Raw genomic sequence first — 18,180 nt, forward strand, 5'->3', positions numbered from 1 at the left:
CTCCAGTGCCATCTTCCTTTGAACCAGGATTTGAAACGTACAAATATTAATTATATTAATGTACTCCCAGAAATTCAAGTGATAAAATGTCGTTGCAGTAAAGCTTAATCATATTAGTAGATCACAAGTTTTGAAATAAAGTACAGAAATAGGAATTTACAGAGATGCTGTTTAATGGCGTACTGATACTATTTTTAGTGTTAAACTGGGGAATGTCAAGTAGCAAGCGATGAGTGTGAGTCAATAAAATTTTTTTAATTCCCAAATGAAATAAGAAGCCAGCATGCAAGTAAAGTTATTTAATAATTGTGGAATTAATCTAGGCTGATAAACCAGTATATAATAAAAGCAGATGACATCACAATTAGTTCAACAGTGGTTTAAATGTACAGAATATGTACTTCTACCAATAAAAAAATCGCTTACAGATTTGAGAAAAAAAATTTTATGTCAACTGTGGTGTCAGTTCTAGAGGGTATTTAAAAATAAAAATAATCACCATTTAGCTGAGTTTTCATTCTTCGTGTAATAAAGCAAATTAGCATGTGACGTAAGCCATCTCTTAATAGTAGTTTCAAGCTGCACTGGCACAAAGTAATCAAATTTCCATAGGAAATTTACCTTGCATGCTAGACAGTTTAATTACCTGGTGCACATTTCAATAGTTCCCATTATAAGAAAATATGCCAGAGTTTGAGAGTGTCTATAACAGTAATTTGAATACTTTGATAAATTTTAATTATCTTGTAAATCATCTGCCTGCTGATACATAGAAATGTGTATTTCATTCAAATATTACTAAATTTGACATGCTAAGTGGTGAAATAGGATCTAAAATCCCTCTTAAACCAACATCTTTATTCCAAAAGTTCTTAAAATTTAATAAATAATCTTGCCTTTTGTAATGTAAAAGAAGAAAGGTTAGCATAGAATTTGAAAATTATATCAATTTAATATTCTACTCCAGAAACACCTCCTTTACCCTCTTAGGTGATTAATCCCACCATCCCTACTGTCCAGGAAACAGATGCATGTATTTATTATGTCTTCTATCTTTATAGTACTCTCCTGTTTATAAGGAGCCTGGTGGTGCAACAGTTAAGCACTCAGCTGCTAACCAAAAGGTTGGTAGTTTGAACCCACTCAGTGGCTTCAAGGGAGAAAGACCTGGCAATCTGCTTCCATGAAAATTACAGCCTAGAAAACCTGATTGGGCAGTTCTACTCTGTCACATGGTGTCTCTAGGAGTCGAAATCGACTAAATGACACCTAACAACAACAATTCCACTTTATAAAGCACTTTCACATGCACATTGCCCTAAAGTAGTTGGATGACAAGTAATATTATTGTCCTGTCACAGTTGAAGAAGCAGAAGTCTAAGTTTCCCCAGAACAGTCCTGATTTTAAATCCAGTCCTCAGCTTCCTCCATGTGGCTAAAGCTGATCCATTTTGCTCATAGTATGGCCTTTGATGTCTTTCTCTCTAACTCTTTACTCATGCTTGTTATGTTCTTTTTCTAGCTCAAAGCATAGTAAAAGGGGCTGCAAGGAGTTGATGAAGGCTAACACAACAAAAAAATAGTAGATACACTGACACTGAAAGAGAAAAATGCATTCTATAAAAAGGCACAAGAACTCCAACATCGCTGCCAGCTCAGCTCCTCCTGGTTCAGTTGACATGGAAACTAGCTGACTCCATAACCCCCCAGAACACCATGGTCCTGCAGCCAGGCATAATAACTGGTGTTGACATCAGAACGTTGTGAGTCATTAGGAGAGAATTGATCATGCCGGCACAAAGAAGTGTACTAATTATTATGAACAATGTAATAGTAATAGGGCTAATATTTACCAAGTACTCACTGTGTATCAGGCACTAGGCAAAATAATGAAGCTTACCTAACTGTCACATTCTGACTTCTAACCTCTTCCTCCCTTCCTACTCCTCTATGGTCCCTTGACCTCCACCTGCGGACTTAGTTTTGCTTCATTTCCCAAGGCTAGTCTGAAATGTAGGCAGGAAGGTTGTGAAGATATCTGCCTCATAATGTAAAACTCAACATTAAATCACCAATCCTTTTAGTTTGGTTCAAAGTTTAGCTCAGCTAAAGCCAAATTTTAGTTGGCTTCAAACCCAAGAAATAGTCTGGGCCCTATTCGTTGTCATTGGCCTACTGCTTTATTCCTCAATTTGTGTCCTGGTGCTAATAACAGTAACCTCTACATTTTAAACCCCATGAAGGCAGAGACCATCCTGGTCTTATTCACTACCGTACCTAGTACCCAGCACGAAATAGGTGCTCAAGTGTTTGTTGAATGAATTGAATGTTCCCCCACTCTAGTCCATATACTTCACTTCTCCTAGTGTAACATTTCTAATCTCATCAACTTCATCACCATCATTATAAACTACTGCTTGCTGAGTACTTACTATGTGCTGATGCTTTATATATGTTATTTAATCCTCAAAAACCTTGCAAGGTAGGTAGTATTCTTTTTATCGCACAGAAGAGGAAAATGAAATTCATTGAGGCTAAATGATTTACACAACGTCTCACGCACACAACTGGAAAAAGACAGAGCCATAATCCAAAGATCTTTCTTCCATCATATTCTCTCTTCCAGACCTTCCTGGAATTGCAGTGACTTTATGAACCCTAAACTAAGGTTTTGGACCTTGTTGCATGCTGATAGTCTTTTCTGATGCCAAATGCCCACATTTCCAATAACTGCCTGTCCCTGGATTAAGTTCTCCTGTGTTGAGACATCTTGCCTGAGTTGACTGTGTTCTCCAAACCACCATATTACTACATATTTTCTGTAGCCACACCCTCATGATCAAAGCCCTCTCGTCCCCAAGTACACTTTTGGCAGTGTTTAGACCCCAGAGGTTGCATCTGGGTGAGTATATCTTACATGAGTGCACTGGGAATAGGATCTAGAGAGTGAGTGGCAGCCAAAATCTTTCAAGATTACCAAGACTCAGGTGAGTGGGATGGAATATAGGTGAATGAGTTGAGTATCAATAATTAGATGATACTCATGCAAATGCAAGATCAAGAGCCCAGTGTAGAAGGCTTGAGGAGTTACCACAAACAGACTTGATATGTCCCTGACTTCCTTTTTTGGAAATCGGCCTAGGGCTCAGAAGGGTTGGGCTGGCTCAAAAGTAGTGTATGTATGTTTCTGCTGTTTATTCTGCATGAACACATGTGTCTCTATATCCTTGACCTGGCATATACTAGGCTTTTAACACATATTTTGTTGGCTGAATAAATCAGCCGGTTTTCTTTGGAGATAGTGTTGTGCTTGCCAACAGCAGTTTCTTCCTTCTGACTGAGACTAGGTTGGTCTACCAGTGTAGACCAGTGTCTGCCCGACTCCAGGAGGTGGGCCCAGCTCCAGGTCCCTGCACCTCTTAGCCTTCCCTGTGTTGCTGCAATGAAACAGACCGCATCCAGCATGATTAGCAATATTATGCCAACTGCATCCCAAGTCCGCAATATTATGTACATTATTTGTATATGTACGTATATATGTCATAGAATATAATATTGAACTACTCTGTTATTGAATTTATTGTTTTATATAACAGACACTTAAACATCCTAAGGGATATGTGCTGAGATCTTTGTTGGCACCCCCCATATATTATGGATTATAGTTACCACGATGAAATTCAGTAAAATCTAAATGAAAAATTCAAGTAAGCTTTTCCAACCTTCATGATTCTACAACATACAAAAACTATTGTCATTAGTTATGCAATTGTTAATGAAGATTGTTAATTGTTAATGAAGAAACACAATTTTTTATCATTTCATAAGAGTTGCTGGACATGGGAGGGTCAGTGAAGAAAATAGCTGGGAAGCTATGTGCACACTGGGCAGCAGGCAAGGCCCTAAGTGGCTCCCATGGGCCATCTGCACAGGACACGTTCTAACTGTGCTAGGATACGTTGTTACTGTTGTTATTGAGAATATACACAGCAAAATATACACCAATTCCACGGTTTTTACATGTACAAATCAATGACATCAGTTACGTTCTTCTAGTTGTGCAACCATTCTCACTCTCCTTTTCTGAGTTGTTCCTCCCCCCTTAACATAAACTCACTGCCCCCTAAGGTTCCTATCTAAGCTTCTGAGTTGCTGTTGTCAATTTGATCCCATATAGGTAGTTTTTAAAAGAGCATAATGCTGAAGGCAGACATTTTTTACTAGTTAAGCTAAACTATTGTTTGGTTTTAAGACTTCAGGGGATATTTTTGGTTTAAGTTTAGGACACATCTTTTTGTTGTTGTTGTTGTGCTTTAAGTGAAAGTTCACAATTCAAGTTAGTCTCTCATACAAAAATTTATGCATACATTGTTATGTGACCCTAGTTGCTCTCCCTATACTGTGACGGCACACTCCTCCTTTCCGCCCCGGATTTTCCGTGTCCATTCAACCAGCTCCTGACCCTCTCTACCTTCCCATCTCACCTCTGAACAGGAGCTGTCCATTTAGTCTCGTGAATCTACTTGAGCTAAGAAGCACACTCTTCTTAAGTGTCGTTTTATGTCCAATAGTCCAGTCTAATCTTTATCTGAAAAGTTGACCTCAGGAATGGTTTCAGTTCTGCGCTAACAGAAAGTCCAGGGGTCGTGACTTCCAGGGTCCCTCCAGTCTCAAACAAATCACCAATTCTGGCCTTTTTACTAGAATTTGAGTTCTGTATTCCACTTTTCTCCTGCTCCATCAAGGACTCTCTGTTGTGTTCCCTGTCAGGGCAGTCATTGGTGGTAGCTGGGCACCATCTAGTTCTTCTGATCTCAAGTTGATGAGGTCTCTGGTTTATGTGGCCCTTTCTGTCTCTTGGGCTAATACCTTCCTTGTGTCCATGGTGTTCTTCATTCTACTTTACTCCAGCTGGGTTGGGACCAATTGATGCATCTTAGATGGCCACTCACTAGCTTTTAAGACCCTAGACACCACTCACCAAAGTGAGATACAGAACATTTTCTTAATAACCTTTGTTATGCCACTTGACCTACATGTCCCCTGAAACCATGGTCCCCAAACCCCTTCCCCTACTACTCTGTCCCTCAAAGTGTTTGGTTGTATTCAGGAAACTTCTTAGCTTTGGTTTAGTCCAGTTGTGCTGACTTTCCCTGTAGTGTGTGCTGTCCCTCCTTTCACCTAATTCTTGTCTATTATCTAGTTAGTGAATACCCCTCTCCCTCCCTCCTTACCCTCGTAACCATCAAAGAATGTTTTCTTCTTTGTTTAAACCTTTTCTTGAGTTCTTATAATACTGGTCTTATACAATATTTGTCCTTTCGCAACTGACTAAATTCACTCAGCATAATGCCTTCCATATTCCTCCATGTTATTAGATGTTTCACAGATTCATCGTTGTTCTTTATCGTAGTATTCCATCGTGTGAATATACCATAATTGTTTTTTCCATTTGTCTGTTGATGGACACATAGGTTGTTTCCATCTTTTTGCTATCGTGATCAGTGCTGCAGTGAACATGGATGTGCATGTATCTATTTGTGTGACGGCTCTTATTTCTCTAGGATATATTTAAAGTTAGGACAAATCTTAAAAGTGACTTCATACCATGGGCATTTAGAATCACTTGGAAATAATTGGAACTATAAATAACATATCTGCAAACATCCAGAGTCTACCTCACTTGTTGTTCTTACCAAGTAGGAGAAGCAGTCCAGAGTAGTGGGTTTTGAATCCAGGCCCTATTTCTTAGTAGTTGTGTGACCTTGGGAACAGACTTGCTCTTTCAGAGCCTCAATTTTGTCATATGTTAAATGAGGTTAATCACTGTAGTCACCTCATGAGGCCATCTCGAGGATGAAATAGGGTAATGTGCATAAAGCTTTAGGGACATCAGTAGGTATTAGGTCTTCATTTGTATTATTATTACTAGATTACACGGACTATTCCTTACATTTGCTTGAATTCTCTATGCAACCCTAAAAATAGTTACTTTATTTAAAAGCCTGGGGTGTTAAAGGAATAAGCTTTAGTTTTCAGAATTAAAAACACTTCTCTATAATATAGATCAAATGAGGTGTGAGGTAATGAGAAAAAGAAAGCCTTCCACAGCCTCTTTGACTGAGGAGAAGAGATACAAGCGTAAGAAACCTGTTCTGAGCTCTTAAACGCGTTTAGTAATCAGCAGACTTATGAAAGAGAGTTTCATTTCTGTTAAGAGTAGTGGAAGTCTTCTGCTAACTTGAACTTTCTGAGCTTCGGCCTAGAAGATGAAACGAAATTGTTTGCCCAGAAAAGAGCTGAGAGGATTTCATCTTTTCTCTATTCTGAAAGCAAAACTGGCTTCCTTACCTCTTTTCTTCTGTCAGGAAATATCTCAAAGTTCTCTGGCAAGCTCTTTTCTGCACCAGTCCTGTTTTTGAAATTTTTACAGATCCAGAAAATAGTTGAACCTGTGCTTTCAGGGAGAACAAAGATTGATGGGGGGATCTCCAGCAGTTGGAGCCAACAATTCCTTAAGTTGTGAAGTGGTGCTGGAACTAGTTACCAAAGAGAGAGGGAGTTTGGGGCATCTGGTGTGGGCACAATATCTCCCAAATAAATAGCCTCTCCTGGCATGACATAGAGCTGCTGTTTTCCCACTAAGCAGTTGTGTAATTGGCTTTTGTAAAAGATATCCATTGCAGAGACTGTTGTGTTAAAATAGGGAAAAGAGCAATAGCAAAGAGAAAACTATTTTGCAGTTATTTTAGCTAGCACTTCCAACACAAGGAGTAAACTCTAAGCTAATTGTAACAGCTACTGCTTACTGGGCCCTCACTCTGTGCTAGGCACTTTCCATTTATTATCACATTCTCACATTTAATTCTCAGAATGAATCAATGAGATTGGAGGTAGTATTGTTCTCATTTTACAGATGAGGAATTTATGACTCAAAAACACTAAAAGACTTGCAGAAGGCCTCATGGCTCATAAATGAAGGAGTCAAGTTGTAAACATACCTTGGCCTGACTGGGAGCCCTGGTGGCGCAGTGGTTAAGGGCTCGGCTGCTGACCGAAAAGTCAGCAGTTTGAACCCACCAGCCGCTCTGGGGGAGAAAGATGTGGCAGTCTGCTTCTGTAAAGATTTACAGCCTTGAAAAAGCTATGGTGCAGTTCTACTCTGTCCTATAGGGTGGCTATGAGTCAGAATTGACTTGACGACAATGGTTTTGGTCTGACTACTAAGCCATAAGCCTTTAACCACTGTACTTCACTGCCTCTCAGAAGAGGAGAGAAAAGCTCAGCTTTACTGCGGAAGAAAGAGCCAAACCAGCAAGGACAGCTTGAGACTTAAGAACATTGTAGACACTATTGGAGGAGACAATGCAGAAACAAAGACAGACAGTGCGGAAGCAGGTGAGGGCTCAAAGCAATTATCTGAGAAGAAAAGAATGGAGGATCAAAACGAGACCACATTTTGAGTTAAATGTATGTTTTGATAAAATCATCATGTGTGCTTACTGATGTGATGATCTATCATTTTCAAATATACTCCCTATTTTTTTCCTAAAGTTCCAATTAGAAGGTGTTCTTACAAAAAAAAAAAAAAAAAAAAACTTGAATTTACTAGCCCCTACTAATCATAATTATTAAACTTTCCCCGGGACACATTTTCCCCTCTGTCACACTTACTACACCCCATTAGTTTCATTTAGAGTAATTTCTATAATCACATAAAGCATTGATTTGTCTAGTTATATATTGTTTATCTCTCACCCACTAGATAAACAACAGAAAGTGCCTTGTAGACGATACGGCACATAGTGGTTTTTGTTGTTGTTAGGTGTCATCAAGTCGATTATGACTCACAGCGACCCTTTAGGACAGAGTAGAACTGCCCCATAGGGTTTCCAAGAAGCGGCTAGTGGATTTGAGCTGCCGATCTTTTGGTTAGCAGCCGAGGTCTTAACCACTGAGCCAGCAGGGCTCCCCCGGCACATAGTAGGAACTTAAAATTATTTTTATTGATTGAATGAGTGCTCAGTCAAGGATTCTAGTTCCTTATTGGTTAGTAAATATTCTTTATATTTTGTGAACTTTAAGTCTTTGTCTAGCAAATTTGTTGCACATGTTCTCCCTCGTTTCTCATTTTCCTTTATTTTTTGTTTATGAGGGTGTTTAATGTACAAATAATGTATATTATAATGTACAGTTTTAACATATTTCTCATTATCATTGTGATGTCTGAAACATGTTTACCTTGTTGGTCTATCTTTTAATTATTTCATATTGTACTTTCAAATCTTTTCTTTTTTTTAATTGTACTTAAGGGAAAGTTTACAGAGCAAATTAGTTTCCCATTCAATAGTTTGTATATAAAGTGTTTCATGACCTTGATTTCATTCCCCACATTGTGTCAGCACTCTCCTCATTTCCGCCCTAGTTTTCCCATTTTCTTTCATCCTGATTACCTACCCCTTCCTGCCTTCTCATCTTACAAGTGATTGATCTAAGGAATTTGTTCCCTCGGGTGTTATTATTTATCTTATGTGCTTGTCTGTTGTTTGACTGGGAGGTGGTCTCCAGGAATGTCTTCATTTCCAGGTCGGAAAGATGTCTTAGGGCCATATTCTCAGAGTTCCCTCTAGTCTCTGTCAGACCAGCAAGCCTGGTCTTTTTTGTGAATTTGATTTTTTTGTTCTACAATTTTCTCCCACTCTGTTCAGGACCCTCTGTTGTGATCCCAGCCAGAGCAGTTGGTGGTGGTAGCCGGGTACCATCTAGTTCTTCTGATCTCAGGGTCGTGTGGGCTGTAGTTCATGTGGTCCATTAGTCCTTTGGACTAATTGCTCCCTTGAGTCTTCGGTCTCCTTCACTGCCTCTCTCTGGATGGGAAGAGACCAATAGCTGTATCTTAGATGAGCACTCACAAACTTTCAAGACCCCAAATGCTACTGTACTTTCAAATCTTTAATGGCCCAGTATTTATTTTTACTATCTGGTGACATTAGAAATTTAAATGATATTATTTTTCCAAATAATCTATTTTCTCAACTTTTAATCTCAAACAATATATCTTCTGTATTTCTTTATTATTTTCCATTTATAATGTTAATTTTATATATTAAATCTATGTACTTCTTTACATATAACATCTGTTCTATTTATCTGTCAATCCTTTCGTTAGTACTTCCCTGTTTTAATTATTATTGTTTTATTAAAATCTCATTTTCTATTGTGTTTGAGTATCCTCTAAGGCAAGGTCCCTTGATCATTTTTCTTTTTTCATATTTTCTTACCGTTCGGGTCTGATTTTTACATCAGTGGAATATTTTATTAGTTATAAGTACACTCTGATCCATAGCAGGTTAACCAGTCTTCTTCTACACCCCTCAGTGATTTTCCAACAGTCTGAAACCACTGTATTGCCTTCTGATGATCCATCTCTTCCTCCAGTTCTGCACTTGAGTTGTTGGGATTATACTCCATGAGTGCATAGCAACATTACGATTCCCTATCCACAGTTTCTGCCCTGTGTTTTTGGGAATTGCATCAAGAATACACTTATTTAGGGGAATGAGAATTACCAGTACTATTTAAATTCTTATTTTCTGCCTCCCTCTCCTGATCCTGTATATTTTAATTTACACAAATTTAATGCATTAATAAATTTAACGCACCAATCTATCTGCATAATAGAGAGAGGCTTCCAGCTTCTTGGGCTGTCCTGTTTCTGGGTCTCTGATTTAGGAGGCAAACAATGTAAATTAAAATTAAAAAAAAAAATCTTCATACCTCCTTTCAGGCCATGGGTCTGGTCTTTTGCAAACAGCAAACCACATGTCAGACACATTATGATTCTCAATTTGGTTCCACAGGTCTTGTTTAATTTTGTCCCAGATTTTGGCAAAAGACTATCAGCTTTGAATTTTAGCATTACGAGTTTTTATATCTTTGTGTATGTGTGTGTGTGTGCCTTTATCATTATATGGGAGAAATTGGGAGATGCGGCATCTGAGGCCATTAGATAAATTATATTTAACTAGATGTCTCTAAACTATTATTTAAGTAAATATTTATTTGAAGAATTGGGCCCTTTAAGTCTGTGAAAGGATTGACTTCAACATCTGCAATTTCTCAATAGAATTGTTTTAAGGGACTTGTGTGATTATATGGATTAATCATTATCCATTAGTAGAATCCACAATTCACACCCATGTTGCTCTCTTGTGTCAAATACATGTGTTTCTCTGTCTGGTGCTAAATGCTTCATCTGAGTAGCCTAATTTCATTCCTTTTTTTCAGTAAAGGGAGACAGTTCCCACCCCTGGCTTCATTACAGCTTGTTCCTCACATGCTGATTTAGTGAGTCCTTCTGGAGGTAGTCATTGGATGGGTCTTTGTGCCAACTGGGGATACATTATGTGTCTTAAAGCTCTGCTAGAAATGGCTTTCTTCCCAGTCTTTAAGTTTACTTACAGGACTTGCAGTGAACAAAAGAGAAATTCCATTTGACAAATACTATCTCTGGTTAGCTATGAACTGCACTAGAAGAGATGGTTGAGATATGGTCCTTGTTCTAAGGAAGTTTCCAGACTGGTGTGAAAGATAAACACTTAACCAAATAGTTACACTATAATGTGAAGAGTTCTGTAATAGAGGGTTGAACAAAGTGCCACCATGACACAGATTAAGAGAATTAATCCTGCATGGTCAGCAGTCAGAGGAACTAAATGCAATAAGCAAACAAAAACCCAATTCACAATTGTGGGAAATCAACAGGGAAAAAATATTGTGAGAAAGAAAAAAGATCAGTGGCAGAAACGTTAGTAAAAACTACGAAAAAAGAAAAGTTTCTGGAAATTTGCATAGGAGAACTGAGTTTTGAAGCTCTTGAGTATGAATGTCTGCAAATCCTTTCCCTGGTGGAGTGATCAGCATAGTCAGACTTATCTAGGTGTGAAAATTTGTGCCTCTAATATGGGAAAGGAGCCCTGGTGGCTCAGTGATTAAGAGCTCAGCTGCTAACCAAAAAGTCAGCAGTTCGAATCCACCAGCCTCTCCTTAGAAACCCTATGGGGCAGTCCTACTCTGTCATAAAGGGTCGCTGTGAGTCAGAATCCACTCTACGGCAACAGATTTGATTTTTTTTTTTTTTTGATTTTAATATGGGAAAAACAAATTGTTCATTGTGATTTGTCTTGGTGTGTTTGGAAGTGCTGGAGGTGAATCTGAAGACAAGGAATGGCCTTCTAAACCATACTATTGATTTTGAAATTTGTCCTATTGGTGATTCAGAGGTTATGGTGCATAAGAATGACTTGATCATATTTGTGTTTTAGAAAGAAAACTGACAGTAGAATAGGGAGCTGAGGCCAAGAAAACAGTTGGAAATAGTTTGTTCCTTCCAGCTAAATGTATAGCTTGCCTTACGTTGCTCTTTGCTTTGGGAAGCAGGTTAAGGCAGAGGAGGAAATAAAAAGGAAGAAAGCTAAAAGAGGAAGACAGAAGAAACCCTCTGGAACAAATCATATAAATCAAAAGTAGGAATGAGGAAATGAAGCTTCCTTTCCTCTCACCTCAAGAACTTGTCTGGAAACCAGGAGCTACCTCCTAGAGACTGTCTCCGAGTTTTTAACACCTCCCTCTCTTTTGCCTCCCACATTCAATCTTGCCACTAAATCTTTTTTCACTAAAAAAAAAAAAAAAAAAAAAAAACTTTTCTCACTGTCCCTCTTACCATTACCAACATTAGCTTGCAGCTCAAACGCTTAGCCCCTAATCTAGATCCTAAAAGGCTTTTTTCCCTCTCCCTGATGAATGCTGCCCACAGATAATCCTCTAAAAGCTCTGCTCAAAAGCTTAATTTGGAAGGACAATAGTCAGACACTCAGAATAAATTTTGAGACTCTGTCTTACCGACGCCATGATTGCTCTCGTTTCCTGCCTTTGGCCATAGTTTCCCTCCTGTAAACTCCCTTGGAATGCTTACTCTTTATTCTACTCAGATCAAAACCCTTTCGATCCTTCAAAGAGTTCAAAACTCAGCTCAAATCCTATTTCTTGCTACACATTTTTTGGGGGAAGGGAGAGTCCACCCTCCTTTCCTTTTGTACAACAGCATTAAACCTGACTGTGAAAGGCCTCTCCCTTTATTTACACATATTATTCACCTAAATACTGGGTAAATTCTCACAAATAGCCTAACGGAAACATATTTAGTTCAATTTAATCAACATTTATTGTGCATCTAAGATATGTAAGGCATTGTGCTAAACATTCTCAGAATGTCAGTATTATAAATGAATATATCAAAAGTCTGCACTTGGGAATAACAATTAAATTTATTTATTGAAAGGCTATTTCCACTTCACCTATGTGATTAATAATTGTGACTTTTCAAATAAGATACTTTTCCTTCATTGAGCTGGTGCATCCCGTAAGTAGATGAAATTGTGATGGAAGTTTCATAAATGTGTTTAAATTGCACACTTTTCACAGCAAGAATTCAGGCTGAGTACATACACATACGTAACTGAGTTGTCAATATGGGACTAAACACTAATCTTGATCTGTATATTGCTAATTATCCCAAGGAAGGGGCTAAAAGAGCCTTCTTTAGGGGGCTTAAAGAGGTTTAGGAAACAGTGATACATCCATTTTCTGTACTGTGCTTATACAAGCACCTGCACTGTATTAAGATGCGTCTGAGATTAATTTGAAAAAAAGCTAAAGTAATTTCTTTCAGTTATTTCACCTGAGAATAAAGCTTAACAAATAAGATAATAACAGTGTATTAAGAAATGCGATGCATAAAAGGGTCTTTGAGGAAGTAGATGAGCTTGATAAAAATCTAAGACCAAACGTATGATTGTGTCACCCCAGACATTTACACCAAGAACTGTATGTCCTCTGGTACTCTGAGCAAATACTGCCAGGGAATCAGTTAATCAGTTATAACGAATCAGCAGTCCCTTTAGACAAGAAGCATAGTTTTCCCAATAATGAGAATTTTCTCCCAGGGGCATTTGTATATGACAGGGAAAAATAAAGAGTTAAGATGTGTAAGAAATAAAAAATGCCCTCTGTTACATAGTCTTTGGCCGATGCTTTCTAATTCTTCTTTTTCGTATCTTTAAATACAGAATCCCCTTCACCTACAACTGAGTTTAGAAAATTCATTAAATTCTGATGCTGATGTCACTGTCTCAATCCTGACCATGAACAACTGGTACAATTTTAGCTTGTTGCTGTGCCAGGAAGATTGGAACATCACTGACTTCCTCCTCCTTACCCAGAACAATTTCAAGTTCCACCTCGGGTCTATCATCAACATCACTGCCAACCTCTCCTCCACCGAGGATCTCTTGAGCTTCCTGCAGGTCCAGCTTGAGAGCATTAAGAACAGCACACCCACAATGGTGATGTTTGGCTGCGACATGGAAAGTATTCGACGGATTTTCGAAATCACCACCCACTTTGGGGCAACGCCCCCCGAGTTCCGTTGGGTGCTGGGGGATTCTCAGAATGTGGAGGAACTGAGGACAGAAGGTCTGCCCTTAGGGCTCATTGCTCATGGAAAAACAACACAGTCTGTCTTTGAGTACTACGTACAAGATGCCATGGAGTTGGTCGCAAGAGCTGTAGCCACAGCCACCATGATCCGGCCAGAGCTTGCTCTCATTCCCAGCACCATGAACTGCATGGACGTGGAAACTGCAAATCTCACTTCAGGACAATATTTATCAAGGTAGGATGCCAGACATAGTCTGCCTCCCCATTCATAGGACCATGACAGGAAGTAAAATTTCCTTATCTAACCCCTTTGCAAAAATCTTAACCCTAAGCAACTTTAAACTCTACTAATACGTCTGAGGGGCTCTTCAGTTACATAATCTCTAATTTGATCTATAGGCTTGTAAGCACATAGTGTAGTGGGGAACACTCAGTCCTGCTTTTAAATCTTGGCTTAAAAACTATGTGTTCTTGGCAAGTTATTTGAAAGTTCTGAGCCTCAGTTTTCTAATTAGTAAACTAGGATAATACTGAATAGCTTGATACGTTATAATAATGATGTCATGAAATTATGTATGAAAAGTGTCTAGCACCATGCTTGGCTCTAAGTAGATGCACAACAAATGCTACTTTTCTGCCCACTCTTTCCTGTATCAAGACTCAGACAAATCTCTGTAAATCTTTAGATGATTTAGAGAGATTAAAAATCAAAAACAATGAGTCAAGTGGGAAATGGTTGGCCCTCTCTCTTCCCAGGCCTTGGTACTTAAGGGAGTATAGAGTAGTATTTAAAGGCATAGACTCTGGAGCCAGACATTCTGACCTTGAATTTCAGCTCTGCCACTTACTACTTGTGTGACTTGGTCAAGGTACTTAACTTTTTAGAGCTTTAGTTTCCTTTATATAAAATGGATATAACAGTAGATCCTATTGCCCATGGAGTTGTTGTGATAGATTAGATGTATAGATAGGTAGGTAGGTAAGTAGAGAGACAGATACATAGATAGATAATGTACCAAGAACTCCACAAGAGATATTATTATTGTTATTATTATTATTATCACCATCATCATCATCATTATTATTTTGAATTAGGTATCTTTCTTCTGCAGTTCTTCAAACTGTTTCAGAACTAGAATGAAAAAACTCATTTAAATTAAAGAATAACTCATCATATGGAAATGATTTTCACGATCTCTTGGAAAATAGAAATATCCCTAAAGGATACTTCATAGGGGCCTAGAATTTCTTCTGGAAAGGGCCAACTCTGGGCAGAGAGGCTGAGTCAGAGAATTATTGCTGTTTCGGAAGTGAAGGCTTAGCTCTAGGCTAGGTCTCATTTTTAAGCAGTCCTCCCAAGTCAGGGCCATCTGACTGTATTGAATGGAGGAACCCAAGGCAGCCTCACAAGTGTCCTGCCTGTAGAGAAGACATGACTGTTTGGTAAGAACTCAGGATGCCCTAAGCATTTTCCATTTAATTATATATATGTGGATATATATTTATATATATCATGCGCAAGGAATGATTTGTAAACTCCCTAAGGATTGTTGTTAATAAAATAAAATAATTCAAAATTCATTTATTAGGGATCTATTAATTATAAAATTAGATGTTCTCTCATCATCTGAACTTTCCGTTAGTCCCTTTAGTGTATTTAAATTTTCACAAAATTAAAGTCTATGCATCTTTTATTTAATAGCAACTATTCAGGTTTAGTCCACTGTTTCTTTAATGTACATAACTGAGGCTCAGGATTTTATCTAGGCTAAGAAACATTCTCCTTCCTAACAAACTTATAAACAAACCTTGATTTATAATTTCCTGTCATTATTTTGGAAAGGACAGTTAGAAACAGCAGACATGGGAAAAATCCCTTTTGAAAACTATATTAAGTTACTTGGCTTCTTTCTGTCTCATGTAAAATGGAGACTATAAGAAAAATAGTTCTTTGGATCCTAAAAATGTTTAGAAACTACAGAGAGGAGTATCTGTTGACTTAGGTTGTATACACTTTAAACAAAAAACAAAAAACTCATTGCTGTCGAATCAATTCCAACTCATAGTGACCCTATAAGACAGAGTAGAACTGCCCCATAGAGTTTCCAAGGAGCAGCTGGTGGATTCAAACTGCCAACCTTTTGGTTAGCAGCTGAGCTCTTAACCACTGCACCACCAGGGCTCCATATATACCTTAGGGGGGTTCATTTTATAAAGATCAAACTGTTCAGTCTGGCACCTGAAGATGTAATTTATATTAAAATGATATGCCTCCTTTCACAAGGTCCCATGGCACTTTGCACATGAAATTATATGACAGTACTTAGCCCGTTTCTTCATCGTCTGTCTGTGTGTCTGACTCCTCAACTAGAATATAAACTCCATTAAGTGGAGTCGCTATTATTCAGCCTAGTCCGACACCTGGCGTATAGCAGGCACTTAATAGTATTGAGATTGGCTTAGGAGGAAGGAAAGGAAACTTTATATTTTACTGATACCACCCCGCCACCCCATCATCTGTTGCTGTAGAAGAAAAATGGGAGGCTGATAGATAAAATATTGTCTAAATTTTAAAATACTATATTTAGGACTTATAAATGGTTGCCATCTGGTTTTCTTCTTTTGTTTTTGCTGGGATATTAGGTCAGTAGGTCGCCTCTGCCCTCGTTGTGTTTCTGCATGTTGTTTATTCTACAGACTTTGGAAGTTTTAAAGAAGAAATGTGAGGTTTGGAGCGCAGCAGCAATTCACAATGTATAAGGGTCAGTGATAGTATTTTCGTCCCCATGGATGTGTTTGAGAACTGAACTCAAAGAACTTCAGAAAGTATGCTTAGGACTTCTGAAACTCCTTCTGAATACTGTTAAAGAGAAAGTTTTGGCAAAAGGTCAAGGGAAGTGGGCAAAACCTTAGAAGGAATCTTAATAATGAATAACTGAAAAGCTACCTTGAGCCGTAAAACGTCTATGGGTTTTTCATCATCCTTACTTATTTTGTTTAACGCAATCTTCTAGAAAGTTCTTCTCAGCCCATAAGTCACATCTGCATACAGTAATTTTCTTAATTGTTCCTCAGTTTTGTGAGACTGACCCTACTTCCTCACTGCATAATGAAATCCATGAGGATAATAAGCAATGAATAGCTGACGTCAGAGTTATGCAAGCTTTCATTTCTCAAACAGTCCTTTTTGGTTTGGGCTGACAGCATTGTTAACATTTTAAAATGTTAATGAAATCACCAAAAACATGGCATTTTCAGTATAGGCTTTTAGACTACAAAAGTCATTTCTCATGACAGGCTACATAGACATAAGTACAGGTATAAGAATTTTATTCTTCCCAGATCCCCACGTGCCAGAGCAAATGTTCATCATAACTAAATGGAGACAAAACCAAGTTCATACCGTTATCTTTAACAATTTATTTGCAAGGTATTTTATTAAATGTTATTTGAGTTTGGAGCACTTACATTTGGTATTGTTTTGATAATATCTCTACATACACATATGTATGGGTATTTTTGCCCAGCCAATGGCCGTTTGTTGAACAAGGGCGAGGTAGACAAAAATGAACACTTGAATTCTGACTTTAGAAGCTGATAGTCTAGTGCATGAGGCCAAAAAATAACTAAATGTGTATAAAACAGTGGATAAGTGATTTTTAAAAATAGAGATATGTTCAGGTACACAGAGGAGGAAATTATTAACTCTTCTCAAAGACTTGTGATGAGGGCAAAACACTGGAATTGGATTTTGATGAATGAATAGGAGTTTTCTGGCTTGCAGCAAGGTTGAAAAGTACAGGAAAGGGCATATGCAGATTCACCAACATCTGAAAGAGAAGTTTAGTGTGGTTGGAGCATAAGTTGCATATAGAGAGGATTTGAGATAATTCTGGAAAGTAGTTAATTTGATAGCACATCACACAGGGCTTTATGTCAGACAAAGGAGTTTTCATTTTATGTGAATAGTAGATGTCAGCTGAATGGCAGAACATTAGCCATGACATGTTAATGAAATCAAAATCCTGTAACGAATTAACCAAATAAAGAAACGCGGCATAAAAGCTTTGCAAGTAATTAAAAAAGAAAATATTAGGATACAGAAAATGATTTTTGTTTCTCAAATTAGGTGTTAGCCTTGCTCACGGTTACTCCTTTGCTACATTCTGAACACCAGACTCTGGTGAAAGTGAGCAGGAGTTCAAGGACTTATCTGTTGTTTCTAGGGTTAGGATTTGCCCATGGTTTTCTGTTAAAGACCCTAGGTGCTAATGAATCCGTTGTTCCTGTAGAATGAACTCCTTGGGTTAGTCATAGGCTGGTCAAGGGCTGTTGTCATGTCTTTAAGCATTCCAAGAGCCTAGACACTGAGAGACGCCTTCTATTCTTTGATCTAATCAATCACAGTCCTGACAGATACTTTTGTTTTCCAGGGGGCTGTGAACCCTGCTTTTCTTCTTTGAATGCTTCTGCGGTTTACTTCTATATACCTTGGGAATTGTATCAAGTAGTTGTCATTAATTCATTGAAAAACATTTGCTGATGCTTACTAATATTAAGCCAGGCCATTGGCTAACTGCTAGAGATACAAAGAAGAGAAGACAGGGGCCCTGTGTTTTGGGAGCTTACAACCCCCACTAGAGAGGCTGTGCCATTTAACTTCCCATTTTCCTTGACCTGGCT

General features: G+C 38.2%; 1 protein-coding gene across 1 annotated transcript in view; it reads left to right on the top strand.

Annotated features, from left to right (window-relative positions):
• GRIN3A (glutamate ionotropic receptor NMDA type subunit 3A) overlaps positions 1–18,180 on the top strand; it is a 195,724-nt gene that overhangs the window by 47,809 nt on the left and 129,735 nt on the right. Inside the window, exon 2 of the mRNA XM_004372208.2 lies at positions 13,128–13,732. Within this exon, the coding sequence (XP_004372265.1) occupies positions 13,128–13,732 (605 nt within the window). The remainder of the gene's footprint in view (positions 1–13,127; positions 13,733–18,180) is intronic.

Source organism: Trichechus manatus, unplaced genomic scaffold (genome assembly GCF_000243295.1).
Source record: "Trichechus manatus latirostris isolate Lorelei unplaced genomic scaffold, TriManLat1.0 scaffold00016, whole genome shotgun sequence".
Taxonomy (NCBI): Eukaryota; Metazoa; Chordata; class Mammalia; order Sirenia; family Trichechidae; genus Trichechus; species Trichechus manatus.